At 40.4% G+C, this 21043-nt stretch overlaps 1 protein-coding gene across 1 annotated transcript in view; it reads left to right on the top strand.

The window, feature by feature from the left end:
* The first annotated feature begins 16550 nt into the window (after nucleotides 1-16550).
* Nucleotides 16551-21043, top strand: part of nxph2.S (neurexophilin 2 S homeolog) — a 60073-nt gene continuing 55580 nt past the window's right edge. Inside the window, exons 1-2 of the mRNA XM_041578875.1 lie at nucleotides 16551-17056; nucleotides 17185-17336. Coding sequence (XP_041434809.1) covers nucleotides 17226-17336 — 111 coding nt within the window. The 5' untranslated portion in view covers nucleotides 16551-17056; nucleotides 17185-17225. The remainder of the gene's footprint in view (nucleotides 17057-17184; nucleotides 17337-21043) is intronic.

Raw genomic sequence — 21043 nt, 5'->3', positions numbered from 1 at the left:
GCACACTCTCTGGTGGTTAAAGCAGAAAAATGTGTGTTTGAGAAAGAACAAATTGAATTCCTGGGCTTTGTCATTTCTACTGGTGGTGTGGTCATGGATGCAAAGAAGGTTTCAGCTATCCTGGATTGGCCAATTCCAAAGGATCGCAAAGCAGTTCAGAGATTCATTGGGTTTTCCAACTTTTATCGTAAATTTATACGAAATTTTTCTGGTATCATCAAACCTCTTACTGACCTTACAAAACAGAAAGTTAAGTTTCAGTGGTCAGTGGCGGCACAATCAGCCTTTGATCGCCTGAAGGAAGCGTTCACCTCAGCTCCAATTCTCGTTCATCCGGAACCATCTCTTCCTTTCATTGTAGAAGTGGATGCATCTGAAGTTGCAGTGGGAGCTGTCCTATCTCAACGATCTATTCCACAGGGGTCGTTACATCCAGTAGCCTTCTTTTCAAGGAAATTGTCAGGAACAGAACAAAATTATGATGTGGCTGACAGAGAATTATTATCCATCAAGTTGGCCTTAGAAGAATGGAGGCACTTTCTGGAAGGTGCGGCGCATCCAGTTTTGGTTCTTACCGACCATAAGAATTTAGAGTACTTACGCTCCGCCAAAAGACTCAGACCTAGACAAGCTCGTTGGGCACTTTTCTTTTCACGTTTTCAGCTCCACATAACCTATCGTCCGGGATCAAAGAACATTAAAGCTGATGCACTGTCTCGGATGTTTTCACAAGAGTCCTCCCAGTCCTTTGAAGCCGATCCGGTTCTTCAGCCAAAATTTTTTCTTTTACTGCAGAATTCTTTTCTTCAAAGAGTGAGAGAATGTTGTACTCCGAATTCCACTCCCAGTAACCCGTTATTAATAGCCCAAGATGGGTTGTTTTATTTCAAGAACAGACTTTTTGTGCCACCGACCCTCAGGGTAGAAGCTTTAAGTTTGGTTCATGATCTTCCACTCGCAGGACATTCTGGGTTTCGTAAAACTCTTGATTTGGCACGACGTTATTTCTGGTGGCCCACGTTGGGAAGCGATTGTGCAAAATTTGTACGCTCCTGTGAGATCTGTGCTAGATGCAAGGGAATCTCCTCCAAACCTTTAGGTCTCCTTCATCCTCTACCTGTGCCAGATCGTCCCTGGAGTTCAATTTCAATGGATTTTATCACAGATCTTCCACATTCTGAAGGTTGTTCTGTTATATTTGTAGTCGTTGATAGACTGTCCAAGATGGCTCATTTTGTTCCTCTCTCTAGCATTCCTTCAGCTTCTGCATTGGCCAAGACGTTTATTCAAGAGATCGTTCGCTTGCATGGAATTCCTAAAAACATCGTCTCAGATAGAGGGGTGCAGTTTACATCAAGATTTTGGCGAGCACTATGTGAAGGTTTACGCATTGACCTATCCTTTTCTTCTGGTTATCATCCCCAAACAAATGGCCAGACAGAGAGGACGAATCAGACGCTAGAACAATACCTGCGATGTTTCTCGTCTTTTCTTCAAGATGATTGGTTCTCACTCCTTCCTCTAGCAGAATTTGCCTACAACAATTCCATTCACTCCTCCACCAAACAGTCTCCTTTTTTTGCCAATTTTGGGTTTCACCCAACGATGATTCCCGGGATTTGTCAGACGGTTTCAGTTCCGGCGGCTCAAGAGAGACTTCAGTTTTTATCATCTAACATTGAGACCATTCGCCAAAATCTGCAAAAAGCTCAGTCAAACTATAAATTCTTCGCTGACAAGAAGAGAGCTCCGGATCCAGGATTTAAGGTGGGGGACAAGGTTTGGCTTTCAACTAATAACCTCAAGATTAGTTGTCCTTCTAGAAAACTGGCCCAACGTTTCATTGGTCCTTTTAAGATCATTCAGAAGATTAATGCTGTTGCTTTCAAACTTGCTCTTCCAGAAACCTTGAAGGTTCATCCTGTGTTTCATACAGCATTACTAAAACCTGTGGTTCCGAACCAGTTTTTGGGGAGAAGATCTTTTGCTCCTGATCCTGTTGTCATTTCAGATCACGAGGAATATGAAGTTGAATCCATTCTGGACTCCAGGGTTAGAGGCAAGAAGCTTCAATACCTAATTAAATGGAAAGGGTATGGGCTAGAAGAAAATTCGTGGGAACCCGCTTCACATCTTCACGCTGCTGACCTTGTAAAAGATTTCCATCGAAAATTTCCAGCCAAACCCTCTCAAGTTCACGTCCAGAGGCCGCTCCTAAGGGGGGGGCAATGTCAGGCCCTTACCGTTTGCGCACGTCCGTGCGTTCCAGCGTGCGTTCCAGCGTCATCATGGAGGACGCGCGTCGACGCGGACGCGCGTCGACGCGGGCGCGCGTCCGTCGCGACGTAATGACGCCGACGCAAGCGCGCCAAACGTGCGCAGCGTCTGACGCCGGCGTTGGTATTTCTGTCCGCTCCAAATTCCTCTCAGTGCTCGGACATCGCTCTAAGCTGTTGTAAGAAGCCTTTGAATTATTCAACTTGAAATACTGGTTTTGACCCTTGCTACTGCTTTCGACTCTTCTTCTGTGACAACCCTTGGAACCGCGCTGAATCTTCTGACTCCTTGTTGCCGACTTCTGCTTCTCGTTTGACCTCGCCTCTGCTTGAACCCTGGTGCCTTGCTGAACTGATTTCCTGTTGCCGAACCTCTGCCTGCCTCTGATTACGGTCTGTGGTTAACCCTTGATTGACTGTTGCTTCTGTACCTCTGCCTGCTTATAACTAAGTCGTGTCTAATTGACCGGATTGAACCTGTTTACTTACTGGCAACCCATTTCTGTCTTCACGTCACTACTGGGAAATACCAACTCCTGTGGCATTACACCCAAACCGCTGTGCCATCCTCAACGTACAGTTGTATCCTGAATCTTCGCTCACGGTACTTCCCGGCACAAGACTCTACACTTCACTAGTCACAGGCTCCCATACTACACCCCCATTGGTCTCCCTAGTCCCCAGCCAAGGGTGTATTAGTGGGGGAGCTGTAAGGGTTGCCTTCGTACCACGCCAGCTTCAGCTTCTCCTCATCTGTGGTTCCGCCTGGTTCGGTAAGTCTGACAATCAGGTTACGCCTTTAGACAACCAGATCAGTGACGTGGGTGGGATTATGCTCAGTATGAGCAGTAAGGCCAGTCCATCAATTTTTCCAATATTCTAAATACATTTTCAACAAGACACAAATTTGTCCAGGTAAAACCTTGCCCTTTGCCTGTTGTTCATAATATCTTTTATGGCACCAAATTCAGGACTATTCTAGAAAACACAGCCACCATTACTTGTGAGGGGCTCCTGGATGAAGCATTTGAGTAAAACTGTCTAACCCAGCAGATGGACAACATTGATATAAAGTACTGTCACCATCTTATCCTATTGTCACCATCTAATACTATTCTCACCATTTTATTCTTGTCACCATCTTATCCTACTCTCACCATCTAGACCTACGCTCACTTTCTTATCTTAGTCACCTTCTTATCTGACAGTCTTTGCGGCAAATTTTCGCATTTCGCCACTGGCAATAAATTTTTTTGATCTTACACTGGCAGCAATTTTGACACTCGCCAATTGTCGCTGGCGTCAAAATTTGAGTTTTGCTTATTTTTCGTCCGTTTCACTAATTTCACTGGAAAAATTTAGTGAAATTAGTAGAATAAGATAGTGACTAAGACTGTCAGATAAGAAATGGGACAAATTCGCCCATCACTGACAGTCACCATTTTATGCAACTATCACCATTTTATTCTACAGTCACCATCTTATCCTATATCACCATATATTTCTACGTTCACCTTCTTACCCTACTGTCAAGATCTTATCCTACTGTCACCATCTTATTTTACTCTTACCATATTACCATTTTATTCTGCTCTCACCATTTTATCCTACTTCCACCATATTATCTTAGTCACTATCTTATTCTACTGTCACCATCTTATCTGACAGCCACCATTGTATCCTACTGTCCCCATTTAATCCTATTCTCGCCATTTTACCCTACTCTCATCATTTTATCCTACTCTCACTATCTAATCGTACTTTCACCATATTATCTTACAGTCACCATCTTATTCTACTCTCACCTTCTTATCCTACTGTCACTATCTTAATCTACTCTCACCATTTTATCCTACTGTCACCATCTAAGCCTTTTCTCACCATTTTATCCTACAGTCACCTTCTTATGCAATAGTCACCATTTTATCCTACTGTTGCCATTTAATTATTTTATCACCATCTTACACTACTGTCACCATCTACGCTAGCCATCTTTTTCCTCTCTCACAACCATACCAACTTATTCTGCTCTAATGTTGTCCTGCCCTCACTATCTAATCCTACTTTCACCATATTATTCTACAGCTACCATCTTATTCTGCTGTAACCATCATGTCCCACTAACCCACTCATGCCTTGCTACTACCATGTTCATAAAATTGTATCTGCTATCCCCCACATTCTTTAATAACAACTACTTCTTTGTGGGCACAGGGTATTCATCCCTTAGGACCCTCTCTGAATATAGTTCTAGAAACATGGACGGTTGCTGGTGATTCTACCATGAAGGTCAGCCATCACTATAACCTAAACTTCTTTGAACCTTTCATAAAGTTCTGAAACTCTTCTTATAAACACTAAATGTGCCAGACCGAGTGAGCATGAAAATATAAACCACACAGCACTGGAGGAGTTTAATAAGGTTTAATGATGCAGTCTGCTTTCCACCACAGCCTTACTTACTGGAACGTAATCAGCTAATGCTTCTGGAATCAGATATCAGGTACTTACCTGCATGGGCTCACTCTAGATACATGATTTTCAGATTGTTCTCATAATTTTTCTCTACTTGTTGGTTGTGACACACATGCCTTAAAGACATTTTGAAGATAATAAAAATATGACTCGGAACATGAAAGACCAATTATCATTTTTATGGGTCGAATAACAAGACAGAGAAAGCCAGCCCACTATGATTATTCAGGATGTATGCCTCTGGATTGCAGAAGCAAGGGGGCTAATTCAGGCTTGCTGGAAGTTGCTGGAACTAAAGGGCTCATTTATTAATGAAGGTGGTCAGAAGGTCAACAGCAGCCTGCATCAATTGATGTAGCGTATTTGAGCCTAAGGATGCAGGGGTCAGTTTGACACCGAGCACCAAAGATGATGACATGCCAACACAGAAGATTTTTAGCACAAATGTGCCTAATTCGTGTTGAAGTGCACAAACACAATTGCTCTAGTTTTAACATATCAATCACAATTGTACCAAGTGCACGGCCACATTGTGGTCACAATGATACTGGAATTATGACAGAAAACATTGAATTTTGGGTATAAACATAATGACTTGGTCCAAAATTAGCACTTTGCACACTGCATTTGCACTCTATAATAAGCTTTTAATTCAGGTATGTAAGTATGTCATTATTATTGCCAGCAGCATTTGTTTATTATTATTATTAAATTATTAAGGTTCAATGTACTGTAGCAGAAGTGAGTTCTCTTCTATGTCGTTTTAATCAATTGGCTTTTGCTACACTGTTTCAAGAGTCAGAGCCAGCAGAGCAGAGAATAGAGACGGACTGATGTCAATATTATTTACATTTACAAATAACTTTAAACTCAATGAAAATGTTTGTTTTTTTCCCTAGTTGTGTGCCCTTTAGCAACAAAGAAAAAAATAATATGCATTCTCCACCAGCAGATGGCAACCTCAGACTAATCTATTGAGATGCTTGTGTTAAGTTTTTATTGAATTCTTACTGTACAACCTTTTGTACTCTGAAGAAAAAGGGATCGGAGGGTCCTTACATCCATGCCGTACGTCTTTCTAGAAATATTATTCAGCAGGGTGACCGTCATATCCAATGTACAACTGCCTGCAGGATGCTGGAAGCCTCAAGGGACATTTGGAAAGAATGGAGGACTTGAATGGAGGTTTGATCTTGGTGTCCACGCAGGGGATGGAAGGAAACTAGAGGACTATTCATGTACCCTGTACTGATGTCACTAATGTTCTACTGTACACCTGTGGTTACTAATTCTGCATATAGGGCTCATTGTACCAACTGGGCCAGGTAGACGCTGTACATTGTGTATATTCTGCTTAATCTATGAATACATCTATAGGTAAATCAAGATTTGAGTTGACTGATTATCGTATCTCAAATAACTGACCCCTTTAATGAAATATAGCAAAATAAATGCCATTATGGTTAGTTCTCCTTGAGCCCTTGTTCAGTATATTTAACTTACAGACCAATGTGGATGCACCATGCAGAGAAAGGCATCTGAGAGGGACTGTAAAATATCTCTCATTTTAATTTAATCTTTAGAAGTGCTGATAATTAATATTTGGTGCAAATTAATGAGGCCGGGCGAGTGTAACTCTTCCTTCTGATAATTAATAATAGAATGGAATGCTGCGTTAATGTGCTCTCTAATGAAGCATAAAATTTGTATCCTCTCCGGAGTCGGGACAGATCTGTTATTAATTGTTATCCAGTCAGGATGGAATTGAATGATTGTTCTCACAGCATAAGTCACAGTGGTAGGTACTTGCACTATAGGGAATACTGCACTGGAGTTACACTGTAGCAGAGTGGGACCTAATGGGACATCAACTGCAGAGTTTTATGTTGGCATTGGGTTGACTGATGCAAAGATAGGCGTCTCAGTGCAGATCCCCAAGTGAAGCCACACATATAGCTGGTACCTAGACCTGCCCGTAGGGAATATTATACATACGTATCCTTGTTTTTCTTTTTCAAGCAATGCCAATATTACTGCAAGTGTATTTCAATGGGAAACATCTAACTTGTACTATCATCTTTCCCCAGAAGATGGTACTGTCTTATTTCATAAGAAACCAGTCTACCAAACTTCTAACTAAACTAAACTAGTTATATTTAAGAGGTGGCCCACATATAGATATTATGACAATTAAAAACATTTTAACAGAAGGATTTAAAATATTAAGAGGTAATTAAATGAAAAGGAAAAAAAGTTTCTTATTTGTCAGTAGGAATTTTATAAAGGAAGGTGGATAGAAGAAAAACAGGCTTTGCTACTGTATGTATATATGTATGTATATGTACTATAAGCCCTGGCCCTTGGTGTATATGATTTGGGAGAAGTTATCAACTTGTCAGGACCATTTTAATTGTGGAGTATATTAAAGACCCAAGTGTAATGTTGCTATAATTGAGGGCATCTGTACTGCGTGATATATACAGCAGCGCTATGTAAGTCTGTGCTCAGTCACTACAGACTCGTGTCTGTGATTGTTTTCAGTGCAGGGAATTTCAGACCAAGCCTTGCCCATAAATACGGGAAAGTTGAAAAGTCTCAGGGGTGGATTAGCCCTTGGCTGTGCTGTCGACATGTTCCACTCCCACTTCCCACACTCGGCACTGGCCCATTCTCCACTGCTAATTTGAATGCCTTATATTGCAGAAGAATTCATTCACCTGCGCCCCCTAGATTCAGTGGGCCCCGTTTGATAATCTGCCCTGTCATTTACTGCTGGCACAGTGTAAAATTGTCCAAGAAAATTGCATAGTAATCTGCCCTGTGGCCGCAGTTTGGGTCTCTGTGTATTGGAAATGCCAGGGCTATTTTGCTTCCCAGTCCCAACCTGCTACTGTGTGACCTGAGTGTGGTTACTGAGGTCTGGCTGAAACCATGTATTCATCTGTGTTTCAAGATGTAATAGCACAGACTGGACAGTAGGTGGCACTGCATCCCCAAAAGGAACCTGAACCCATCAGATAGAGCGGGAACTATAAGATACTTCAATGTGAATTGGAGTAACAAATACCCTGACATACCCCCATAGAGAAAAGCTAAATATCAAGTCAATTTAAAAGGGAACCACCCAAAAAAATGCCTAATCTACCAACACCTAACATTTTCAGCGGTGTTGATGTTATGTGTAAATGTAATTGCTACTAAAAGCAGTATCTAAATATCCGTGTCTCTTCTCTGGTTCAGGTACTGCTTTCAAATGCATTTACACATAGCCATTTGCTTAGATTGTCATTTTCTTTGATAATGCAAAAAAAAAAAGTTTTGGGTATAGTTTTCCTTTGAAATAATAAACAAATGTTTCCCTCTTGCTTCGACCTGTCACCTCATAATCATGCAAATTAACAGCTGTACCTCACTGTGTTCCCGTTATGCCATAATATCAAACCAAAGGGAGTGCCTTGCATAGGTTTATGGGTGCTACTGTAAGTTCTTTGGAACTATAGCTGGAAGTAGTTGAATCCAAATGTGTTATTGTATAGTATTGGTTTAGGAATCTACCTTTATGATTGCTGGACTACAGCTCTCATCATGTTTGAACCCTTGCAATTAAGTAAGAGACGGCTGGGATCAGCAGCGTAAATACAGGGTTGCTGGGGCCCCTATGCAAAAACATTTTCAGAGGAACCCACCCTGGAAAAGCCTTAGTGGCCCATTCTCATTCTCCCAACCCGCCTGCTCACTTCAATCAGATTAAGCATAAACTCTGGAGACCCACAGCAAATTCAAAGTAATTTATTAAATCCTCCCCAGCCAGCAATCAGGCTTTTAAAGGAGAGATATTCCCAAAACAAATGCCCAATTTTAAAAGCATAGGATCACCACTAATTTAAAGGGGGGGTATGGCGTGCTACAACCACTGAAGCTATGCCACAGCTTCCGGCTAAATATACAATATCAAAACAGGGGGGTTGTGGGAGCACTCTAAAGGCTTTAAAGTATATATATATAAGTTGGGGAGGCTGGAGAGGATTTAGCCCTCAGTGAAAAAACAGCGTTCAATGGACATTGATTACAGGTAATGCTAAAATGCACATAAAATATAAAACAAGTTAGGGACCGCCATTCAGGGTTTACCTTGACGTGGTATGGTGGCTTATCAATTTTATGATCATAACTTTGTAACAAAATAACCCCTGTTTTGGGTACATATGCAATAGCATTTATTATAATTATATATATACTTTAAAGCCTTTAGAGTGCTCCCACAACCCCCCTGTTTTGATATTATATATATATCCTTCATCAGGTGCTTGTTACAAATGTAAGTGAACCCAAGCTATTTATTAACCCATTTACACCAACAATAAGTGTGTCAGCTCCAGCTTGTGGCCAGACGTAATAGACATTTACATACCAAGCGATATAGGTACAATTGTATGAGTTCAGAACCACAATCTCATGGACAGTTATTATACATACAGTAGTGTATCAGTAGTATCCTTATTCTGTCACAAATTGCATACTGTTATACCACAACAACGTTTAAAATATCAGTATTCACATAAATAGTTACAATGTATAATACATAGTATAAATAATATAAAATCGTACCATGTTGCAATATTCAATCCAGTTTCACGTAAAGGGTTTTCAAACAGTTTAAATGTTCAGTCTATAATAGAAAAACGTAATAAGTTACAGAAAGCATTTATAGCTAAAAGCATCATTTAAACCCCAAGGTTCAATTGCATTTAGGATATCTATCCACTTTGCTTCCCATTGAAGGAGCATTCGATTTCTATCACCTCCTCGTAATGGCAGTTTCATTTCTTCTAGTACTTGCCATCTTAGGCTAGCACTGTTATGTCTATACTATATGTCTATATGTCACCTGCTCACTTCCCCCATTCTCCGCTGGAGGGTGTACGAGGATCATTGCAGTTGCAGCACAGTCTGGCCTAGGAGCTCCCAAATCATAATTGCAGGCCTGCTGGCCTAAGGGTCAGATTGACACCCGCTGACAAAATGCAAGCGAAAAGTCGGATGGAGACGGAGGGGTCAAGATTCTAATTGGACTGAATGAAACGTTGCAGGGAAAAAACTACATTACATCCGACATGACATGACTGTCGGACGTGGATGCAGAAAGCAGCGTCTTCCTCCGACAGTCAGACTGTTTAGTTATTACCTCCAACTTTTCATTCAGCCAAATTATATCTTGACGTTTGCGATTCCATCCGACTTGTGGTGTGCATTTTGACAGCGGGCGTCGATCCGATGAAAAATGCTTGTGGAGTTTTACCCTAAAGGTACTACCGTGACTGACCTATGAGGCTTATCTGCTCAACTGATTTTATATTTGGCTCATGACTCTTTTATATCCTACAAGTGCACTTTATCTTTGGGCAAATCCTTTTATTACCCAATTTTCATGATGTGACCACACTCCCCCCCTTTTGTTTGCGATGTGTTAATATGAAAGACACATATTGTTGTGAAAAGTATTTTGCTTTCACAAATTGAATTTAAATGATATGGAAACATAAACGACATTTTGTTCAATAGAATTCAATGTATTGATTCAAAGGCACTTTTTCTATTAACAAAATACATTTTATTTTTTATAAAATGTAAAGGTGAACTAGAGGAGAGTGCAAATATTTTGGCCACCCCCCAGCAAGGCAAATCACTACCTTCTAGAGTGCGGTGTAAAAAAGCCTGGTTTTTATAAGGTTAAAACTACCTGCCCAGTTTTTCAAATTGAGACAAGACTCTGCAGAGAAACATCATTGCCCCACCCCTGATATCACCCCTGCCCAAAACCCAGATATCTTGGCCCCACCCCAGCCCCGACTACCCTAATATGAAAAGTGGCAATCCAAGTGCTGCACCATCTTGGATCTATTTCCCAAGCATTGCCTGAGTCATCCTAGGCAAAAGCATGCTCAATGTGGTACTTTTGGATAGTTTTCTATATGACACAGCAGCCTATGATTAGTAGGTCAGAAATAGGAAGAATGGGAAGGTTAATTATACAGAAACAATAAAAAAAATAAAGTTCCAGTGTAGAGATTTTGGATCATGAGTAGGGGCTGCTTTATTATTTGTAATGTACAATCACTCGGGCTTATAGATGGTATAGAGGATGCACAAATATTCCTAAATCTTTCTCTATATACTTGTGTTTATACACATGGAAGGGAGCTGCTATATTACCTTTCCTTGACAATAGATAGAAGCTTTCTTGGTCCACTACAAAAGCAGTAGTACATCCTGATAGATTTCCCTGTCTCCTGCTCTGTTTTGCCTTCCCTATGCCCCCTGTGTGTGCCATACTCTGCCTGCCCTATGCTCCCTGTGTGTGCCATACTCTGTGCCATACTGTGTACCATACTCTGACCACCCTAGGCTCCCTTTGTGTGTGCCATACTCTGCCTGTCCTATGCTTCCTGTGTGTGCCATACTCTGCCTGCCCTATGCTCCCTGTGTGTGCCATAATTTGCCTGCCTTTGCTCCTTGTGTGTGCACCATACTCTGTTTGAACCTATGTTCCCTGTGTGTGCCATACTTTGCCTGCTCTATGCTCACTGTATGTTCCTTACTCTGCCTGCCTTATGCTCCCTGTATGTGCCTTACTCTGCCTGCCCTATGCTCCCTGTGTGTGCCATATTTGCCTGTCCTACTCTGCCTGTGTGTGCCATGCTCTGTCTGCCCCATGCTACCTGTGTGTGCCATACTCTGTCTGCCCTATGCTCTCTGGGAGCCATACTCTGCCTGTCCTATGCTCTTTGTGTGTGCCATACTCTGCCTGCCCTATGCTCCTTGTATGTGCCATACTCTGCCTGCCCTATGCTCCTGGGTGTGCCATACTCTGCCTGTCCTATGCTCTTTGTGTGTTCCACACTCTGCCTTGCCTATGCTCTCTGTGTGTGCCATACTCTGCCTGTGGAACATAAGCCTTGTATTTGTTCTGGGGATTTGTTAGCATTTGGTAATTATTGTTAGGGGCCCTTAAGGTGTTTAATCATGTGTTGTGTGTGGGGGGTGCTGTGTTATCGACAGGGCAGGATGAGGCATATGAATTTAAAGGAATTGTTCAGTGTAAAGATAAAAACTGGTTAAAGAGATAGCCTGCACAAAATAAAAAATGTTTTAAATATAGTTTGTTAGCCAAAAATGTAAGTAATAAAGGCTGGAGTGGATGTCTAAAATAAGAGCCAGAGCATAACTTCCTGCTTTGCAGCTTTCTTGGTTTCCACTAATTGGTTACCAGGCAGTAACCAATCAGTGACTTGAGGGGGGCCACTTGGGTCATAACTATTGCTTTTGAATCAGAACTGAATGCTGAAGATCAATTACAAACTCACTGAACAGTTATGTCCCATGTGGCCCCCCTTAAAGTCGCTGACTAACTTAGAGTTAGAGAGCTGCAAAGCAGGAAGTAGAGTTCTGTTCTGTTATGTTAGACATCCAGTCACTCCAGCCTTTATACATTACATTTTTGGCTAACAAAACCAAACATTTTATTTTTGGCTAACCAAACATTTCTTATTTTACACAGCCTATCTATTTACCCAGTTTTTATTTTTACACTGAACTGTTCCTTTGAGGGTATGTCTTAATAGAACTTTTTTTGCATATTTGCAAAATTTGCATATTTACAATTAATGTGGTCAGTCATGGTCTTGTGGTAACCAGAGGCAATCCTGGCCCCTCCGCTGCCTGAGGCAGCAGCAGTCGCTGCTGCCCCCCTCCCCCGGAAATTCACTCTTAAAGTACCAGGAGCAGCATTTTTGCTGCCCCTGGTACCTAGTGGGGCGCTGCCGCCTGAGGGGACAGCCTCAACTCGCCTCATTGACAAAGCACCCCTGGTGGTAACATGAGTGAGGTTTAAAGTGGATATGTTTTAAAAACAGAAAGCATACCTCCCAACTGTCCCATTTTTAGCAGGGCAGTCCTGCTTTTGACAACTCACACCACAGTCCCAGATTGTTACTGAAATGTCCTGACTTTATCTTTGATCTCCTGCACTGAACAGTCAGAAAAATATTCAAAGTTTCTAACTTATTTGGCTTTTTGCTGAGAGCCCAGAATATGTGGCAAGTGCACTTCTATACTTTTGTAACGATTTAAGATAAGTAAAAAAGCAATTGTAACAATTTAAGGTAAGCAGCTTAAAGGGCAATTCACCTTCATTAGCAAAACTGTAATAACACATACAAAACACAGAAATTTGTTCAAACATTCATAACCTGCCAAATTTTGTAAAATGAACATGGTAATTAGAGGGTGTGACCACAACAAAGGGCGTGGTCAAAAAAATTGCTGTGCTTCATGCACCAAATCTTTTTGTCCTTTTTTGGACAAATTGGAAGGTATGGAAGTCAACAATGGCTTCCATTATCGGCCCTCTACCATGTAGGCCAGAACAATTGCCAGCCCCCAGTACCACAGAAGTTGTTCAGTACTGTTCTATTTGATTAAAAGGAAGGGATTACCATGTAAGAGGCTGTTGGTGAGCCAAGTTAGAGTGTCCAGAGGCCCAGTGTGGTACCTGAAAACTATAGTTCATCTATGGCACCCTTCCTATACTATTCCAATGACCCATCTGAGAGCAAGAGTTGCATGCAAAGCATATGCGGCTGAGAGCTGGCCTTTACCATTCTGTGGTGTGTAAGAGTGGTGTGTAAGAGGCACCATGCTAGGCCAGAGTTACAGCACCTGGGTTTAAATCTTTTTACATCTACAAATACATATTATTATTGTTTCCAGTTGTCTCAACTCTCAGTTTAGGAACTTGTGTTACATCAATAGTTTAGAGAAGTCGCTTACAGTGACACTGGACGTAGGTTCTGGAGAATTAAGGGGTACAAAACGTTGGAGCAGATTTACTAAAGCAAAGCGGCCGTCGCTAGCGAAAATTCCCCAAAATTAAAATTTGCAGGGACATTTCCAATTTACTAACAGCCATATTAACATAGCGAAAGAGCTCAGCGCTAACAAAGTTTTCCACCCTTTCGCCAGCCGAATTTTAGAGAACGATTGTTACTCCCCAAATTCATCAAAGTGCAAACTATCCAATATGTTACCCTTTTCACCAGAGTCTATTTCGCCAGGTTATACCTATACTGATAAGATGAAGCTACATCCTCCTCAATCTTATTTCAGTGACATCATATCCTGTATGCTGAAAAGTCATAAAAAAGACAAAACACAGGCGTTTTTCAATATGTTAAAGTGGGATTGTGTTTAAAAATTGAAACTGTCAAATACATTTGTTTGGAATTTTTTTTTTTGGCTCCTGTCTAGGACAATAGAGGATCTATTTTGTATTCATTTGATTCCTTGGAAATTCACCAATACTCACTGATATATATATGACCTATATGTATCCACCATATTTAAATTGACGTAAGTGTAAGTATGTTAACGAAGTTTCGCTAGGAAGAAAGTAACGCTAGTGAAAATTGGCTTAGGAATGTTTGTGCTGACAAATTTTCGCTGGCAAAAAATTGACAGCTTTCATCTGCCAAGAGAAAACGTCCCATTTTTATAAATAAGTGTATTCACTGTGAATTAATGTTAGCGAAGTTGCGCAAAAAGTGGCGGAGCCTTCCAAGGAGGAAATTTGCCCTATATTAAATTTGGACTATGTGCTCATTCAAAAAGCAACCTTTGTCCAGGGTCTCTGCACCTCACACATTGGCCAAGCAGTAACTACAGGCCTCCATCTGCCAGTGCTTCCTAACTTGCACCTATAAATGACTTGCATTTTAGGTGGATGGGGTCCAGCATTACTGAAGACGACTATTATTGTATTCACGGAGCAGATGTAGGATTTTGCACTCATTTTTGGAAGTGTAGAGCAGGGTGTAAATGACAGTTTGTACCCGTATTTACATTCTGAACTATAGACCCTACTATAAATAAGATTTCAAATATATGTGTTCAAACGAGGAAAGAGGAAAACAAATAGAAATTTTAGAAACATGTTCTATTTGTACTTATTAATTAGAGGAAACATTGTGTATCAGTGGCCAATGTGCTATAGGAGTCTCTGGAGCAGATTTGTGACGTATTGAATCCAGAAGCATTTCCAGCAATTCCATCTTTTTTCCTATTCATCAGAACTTTCTTGGACGGGAAATCTATAGTCTCTAAAATCATCAGATACCCTGGTTGCACTGCTGGTATCTGCACACCATTTCCATTCTGCACTGCATTCACTGCAAATACCGTATGTCATAATGTGGGGTACCCGGATGTTGCAGAATTATATCTTCATGCCTGTATCATTGATTCTGTGTGGAGTATGCTGGCAGCTGTAGTTCTCCGACTTGGGACCCAAAAGTACAAAACAGTGATGCCCACCATTGGTAAGGGCACAACAAGCACCAGACACAATAATGCTTCTTGGTTGGTGTCTTAAATTGGTATGGGATGGGGAGGAATAATTATCCAAATCTTGGCTACACATACCCTTGGCATTAATTCAGCCACAAATCTGGCATCATGGTTAACAGTGTCAGTTTCTTCAGTGGACCACATTGAAAGTCCATTATAATGTATGAGTTGGGTACGTAAACTTTGTTTTATATGCTCTTTTATTAAAAACTTTAAAGGGGTGGGTCACCTTTAAGTTAACTTTTAGTATGTTATAGAATAGCCAATTCTACACCACTTTTCAATTGGACTTCATTATTTATCTTTTATTGTTCATTCATTATTTGTCTTCTACTTCTGACTCTTTCCAGCTTTCAGATGGGGGGGATCACTGGCCCCATCTAAAAAAATAAATGCTCTGTAAGGTTGTAAATGTATTGTTATTGCTACTTTTTATTAGTCATCATTCTGTTGAGGCCTCACCTATTCTTATGTCAGTCTCTTATTCAAATCAATGCATGGTTGCTAGGGTAATATGAACTGTTAACTTAGGGTATGGACATTCAAATTATGGAAAGACCACTTATCTTTAAACCAACAGGTCCTAAGCATTCTGGATAACAGGTCCCATACCTGTACAAAAAACACCAAAACATCAGGGTCTTTGGGAAAAGGGCCATGTTTACTCGCTCGCTGGCTTGCAGCAGCCAACAGGCAGTGTACTTTAAGCTGCAGAAAGGGTGGCTTCAGAGGGAAACTACCATGTGATCTGTTCCCCATGATTCCCCGGCATCAATATATGTACATTTGTATATGTATGTATATATCTGTTATCCAGAAACCCCTTATCCAGAAAGCTCCCAATTACGGAGCAATCTTCCATAGACTCCCTTTTATCCAAATAATCCAAATTTTTATGATGATGATTTTTAAAATGATTTCCTTTTTCTCTGTAGTAATAAAACAGTAGCTTGTAATTGATCCCAACTAAGATAATTAATCCTTTTTGGAAGCAGAATAAGTCTGTTGTTTATGCATATGTTTACATTATTTTCTAGTAGACAAGGTATGAAGAATCAAATTACGGAAAGATCCATTATCAGGAAAGCCCCAGGTCCCGGGCATTCAAATATATTATACACCCCCTTACAAACTAGTATCTACCTTTCTTAATTCTTGATCTTATTAGATCTTGGGTCCTTTTTTCCCAGTGTGGACAGGTTTGTTGCTTTTCACCTTTTATTAATGCAATAATAATATTTATAGTATAGTTAAGTAGTCCCAATACTTCCCCAGCACTGCCTAATTCCTTTCTGATCTTGGGCTGCAGATTGAAGTTGACCAGAGGTTTTTTAGGTTGGACAGGGTGTGCGAGGGGCACAGGAAGGATGGAGCCACAGACAAGCTTTGCAATTCTTGGTTCAGATGTGACACACGATGGGCAGACGGAGGAAAAGCCTAAATGAAATCGGTGTTGCACAAAAGCCAGCTGCCAGTTGCATTATTGGAGGTGTGTCTAGCTATTAATGTGGATCACGGAGCTGGAGAGCTGTGAGCTGCTGTGTGGAGCTAAATTGCTACTGTGCGCTGCTCAGATACAGCTGTAGAGTGAGTGCTTCACAGGGACCAGTCAGACTGAATGAGTCTTTTAGAATCTATTTGGAATTAGCCTGTAAACACAAGGGCTTTAGACACAGCCAGGCAACCTCTACTTTTCTTTCCTGCCAGCTAAACAAGTGGGAAATGTCCTGAAGAATTTCCACTAAGCCAGAAAAGTTGGAATTCTGAACAATTCTCTCCTTTTTATTCTTTCATATATTCTTGTATCGGGAATAACGCAGGGAATTAATGGTTGTTATGTTTTTCTGCACGGGGATTTGGTACGGGAGAAGAATTGTGCAATCCAACGCCTGGAATTTCACAAGGTAAATCAGTGACAAGTGTCAGAGTTTTTGTGACATTATAACCCATGTTAAATGTACAGGATGGTTGGACTAATTCAATTCTCTCCACCCCACCCTCTCTTTCCCCAACTGATTGTATTTTTATACAGGTTATGAGTGGTATGTGCCTATACTTCCACCGTGCACCCACATGAGACTATGTACAAGGATCAAGAAACCCAAATTGTCTCCTAAAACATTAAACAAAACGATGGATCTCCATTTGCTGTCTCTCATTGTGTTGAAGTGCCTCTTTCAACTGGTAAGTGCCACTGTTTTTTATTTCTCACAGTCCAGTAATGTGACCAATATTTGCAAAGCACACGGGTGCTCCATGGATTAACCTATTCATAGTAAATGGTTTTTGTGCTTTCATGCTATGAGTTTAGGGGAAAAGCAATGTATTTTGGCAAATTTAGAGACTGTTCCAAACTTTTCCTACTCTGAGCCTCTATCTATTTTATATCATCTTTACTTTTGAGTTTCTGGTACCCGATGAGTTGGACCCTGAACAGGAGAGAAGAGCACAGGGCCAACTGGGTTGAACACTTTAAGTTGCCCTCAGTTCTATTAGATGATTACCAGATACCTCTCCTTGTAAAGGCTCCATAAATCCCTGTTGCTTTTGATATCATTGCTGAATTATGGGTGATCCTAGGTTTACAATAGGTAGGGTCAAGAGAAGCTAATAAGAACTTTTTGAAGAACAGTTGTAAAGATTCAATGTCATATAAAAGACAAGTCATTGACAGATTCTCTTTCCAATTTTCTGCTGCAACTGAGGCTGCTACTTCCACTAGCTGATATCAGGGTTCAGCAGATAGATTTATAGGGCCCCCCTAGTCTGTTGGAAGTGTTTACCCTATAAGCAACATGTTTCGTTGAGCTGAAATGCTTGCAAACATCTCAGCAGGTTGTCCCGTCGCCTCCCGTCATTGCTTATTTCTTTTCCTAGTCACTGAAGGGTTAAAAACATGTCAATTCTATCACACGTTACATGTATATCAAAATTCATTTCAATGTTGTATCAACTATTAATTACTTAAACATGTTGCGTGACCCCCTCCTTTTTTTATGAATCCATTAATCTTGTACACGAAATAGGACTGGTCATGAACATGCTCTGAAACCAACAGACTAACACTGGAGAGAAATTTCTATTTTAATATGAAAAGTAGACTGATATCTAATTATCACAGGTATGTAGCCTGTTATCTGGAAGCCCATTATCCAGAAGGATCTAAAAAATTGTATTTATATTTAAATACAGAATTGTATATTAAAATTAACACATTGGTCTGTACATGATGTGGAATAACCAAACATTTAATTATTTAGTGGGCTGTTAATATACTGTATATATATATATATATATATATATATATATATATATATATATATATATATATATATATAAAATAATATTTAATTGTGTGAATAGAATACAGTTTACTGAGCTCTCCAAACTAAAAGAGGCGTTTCTGGTAGTTTATTTTAATTCCATTATTGACTCCTATATCCAGCAGCCCAATAACACTGAGGAAAGAATCACCCAAGCTACCTCTGCGTATAGGGTTTTTACCTAACGTGCACTATTTATTTTTTCTACAAGCCCTTTTTAACAGAACACTTAATTGTGTTGTGCAGAAAGGAAAAAAATAGCTTTTTGCCTAATGAAAGAATTTCATGCTTAGCAACTTCCCAATGCCATTTTAAGTCATTTTAAAGTACAATTGCATTGAAAAATATATGTTTATCTCTTTCGATTTTCTTCTTCTGATACTTGCAACAATGTAGTGGAGGTTTGTTAAGCGGCTGTCTTCAGCTAAATTGTTTCAGGAGTCAGAACCAGCACTGCATAGAACAGCCAGAGAGATACTGCTTTCAATAAAAATTACATGTATATATAACTGTATCAGAACTACTAAAAATGTTTAATAAATGCATATTAGAATGTTGCTTCCAATTGCTTTTCTGTTATTAATGGGAAAAAAAAAATTTTGGGTGGGGTGATGTTTTTATAAATGACCATTACTGATTTCCCTCTTTTATGGCTGTTTTTTCTATCAGCGTGCTCCTATTGCACTATGGAAGCAGGGAATAATGCCTAAGATGCTTAGATTTAGGATGCCAGAATAAGGCCAATTTATTTATGTCTGGACTGAAACCAGTGGTGCATTTCTGTATCCAGCCCTCAGTACCATCACCGTAGGATGAGATAACAGTAATAGTCTCTCAGTACAGGGGTGGGGGCAAACACAGAATATTAATGGGATAAAAGAAAGGTTGGACTGAAGACTTAGACAGGGGGTAAATTTAAGTCAAAAGAGATTGGCTAAGGCTATGAGAGTCATCACCAACAGCAGCAGGGGTGTAAATATAGAGGAAGAAGACCCTGCAGCTGCAAGGGGGCTCAGGAGATATAGGGGCTCCATGAGGCCCTATATATATTGTATTCATACAAAACTTCAATAAATATTAATAATATAAGCGAACCTTTTAGACATTTTGGGAGCCTGAAAAAATTATTTTCTGTAGGGCTTAGCAATATCTACTTAAGCCACTTGCCAACAAACCTTTTTCTGGCATAATTGCTTTGTAGTTTCATAGACTACAGCTCATACAGAGAAGAGAGAAAGTGTCCAAGCCTGTGTGTGAGCGTGTCAAAGTGCTTCTTATGGGGGTTAAAAACTCTTTGCCCACTATTACCCATTTAGGTCAGAGACACACGTGAAAATTCGAGGAGATTAGTCGCCCGGCGACAAATCGCCTCTTCTTCGTGCGACTAATCTCCCCAAACTGCCAACCTGCCAGCTAGAATCTAAATTGCCGGTGGGATGGCACTCAGAGCACTTTGTATTCCGAAGTCACCTGAAGTTGCATCACAAGGAAACTTTGGGCGATGAAGCATTCCTAGTGCCATCCCGCTGGCAATTAGATTCTAGCCGGCGGGAAGGCAGTTTGGGGAGATTAATCGTCCAAAGAAGAGGCGATTTGTTGCCGGACGACTAAATCTCCCCGAATCTCCACGTGTGTCTCTGCCCCTTAGAGGGGATATTACATCTGACTTTCTGTCTAATTAGATAGTTGCCAAGCTCATGCCATATTTACCTTACGTATCTAACAAAATGATTACAAACTGGCACTTATATGGCCCCTATTTAGTGAGCTACTATAGCTAAGCCTTTTTAACATTTCTTTGTCTTGGTGTCCTATATTGCATAGCTTACTTCTTAGGGGATCCACATTAGAGCTAATTATGCTTCCTATTTGAATGACTATTGTCTATGTTCACTTGACATTTCACTTTATTAAAGAGGGTCGTGCAGACCCATCCTAAACAGTATGGGGGTTAGCCAAAGTATTTAGAGCCACAGCCATAGAACAAAGTTCAAGAGAAGAATTATGCTAAAGAATTGCTATAATATTCATACATTTTAACCAGCTGGTGTGCGTTAAAGTGCTTCCTTACGATTTGCGCACTTTATATTTGTAGTTAGATGTTATCTTTCCAGTTGGAGAATGAAATGCATATTCTTATTCATTATACCATTAAATTGCAAATGGTGTGTATATGTATGGGAAAAAAAATTACCTCATATTCCAAAAGTTTTTTTTTTTTTAATCGCACCCCCCCACACACAACCCCCTTCTATTTCATATAAATCCGTTGCTGCAGTTGTACTTAACAGGCAATATTAAAAAAAAACCCTTGGAGAGATTAAACACCCTCTTTAAGGGCCAGTTTCTCATATGACTACATGAGTTGATTGATTAGTTTTTGAGAAAGCGTGTGTCAAATTCTAATCCGCCTATGGATTGTGCTTTCCATGTAATGCTTCCCCCCCCCCCCCCCGCTCTCAGCCACTTTAACAGAGCAATGAATTACAGAGCTGCAGACCAGCGATAAGGCTCACATTTCTTTCAAATTGCCAGCATCCAGTACAATGAAATGCTGTTTACCTCCTT

The sequence above is a fragment of the Xenopus laevis genome, chromosome 9_10S, assembly GCF_017654675.1.
Source record: "Xenopus laevis strain J_2021 chromosome 9_10S, Xenopus_laevis_v10.1, whole genome shotgun sequence".
NCBI classification, from domain to species: Eukaryota; Metazoa; Chordata; class Amphibia; order Anura; family Pipidae; genus Xenopus; species Xenopus laevis.
This window is presented reverse-complemented; position numbering and strand designations above follow the sequence as displayed.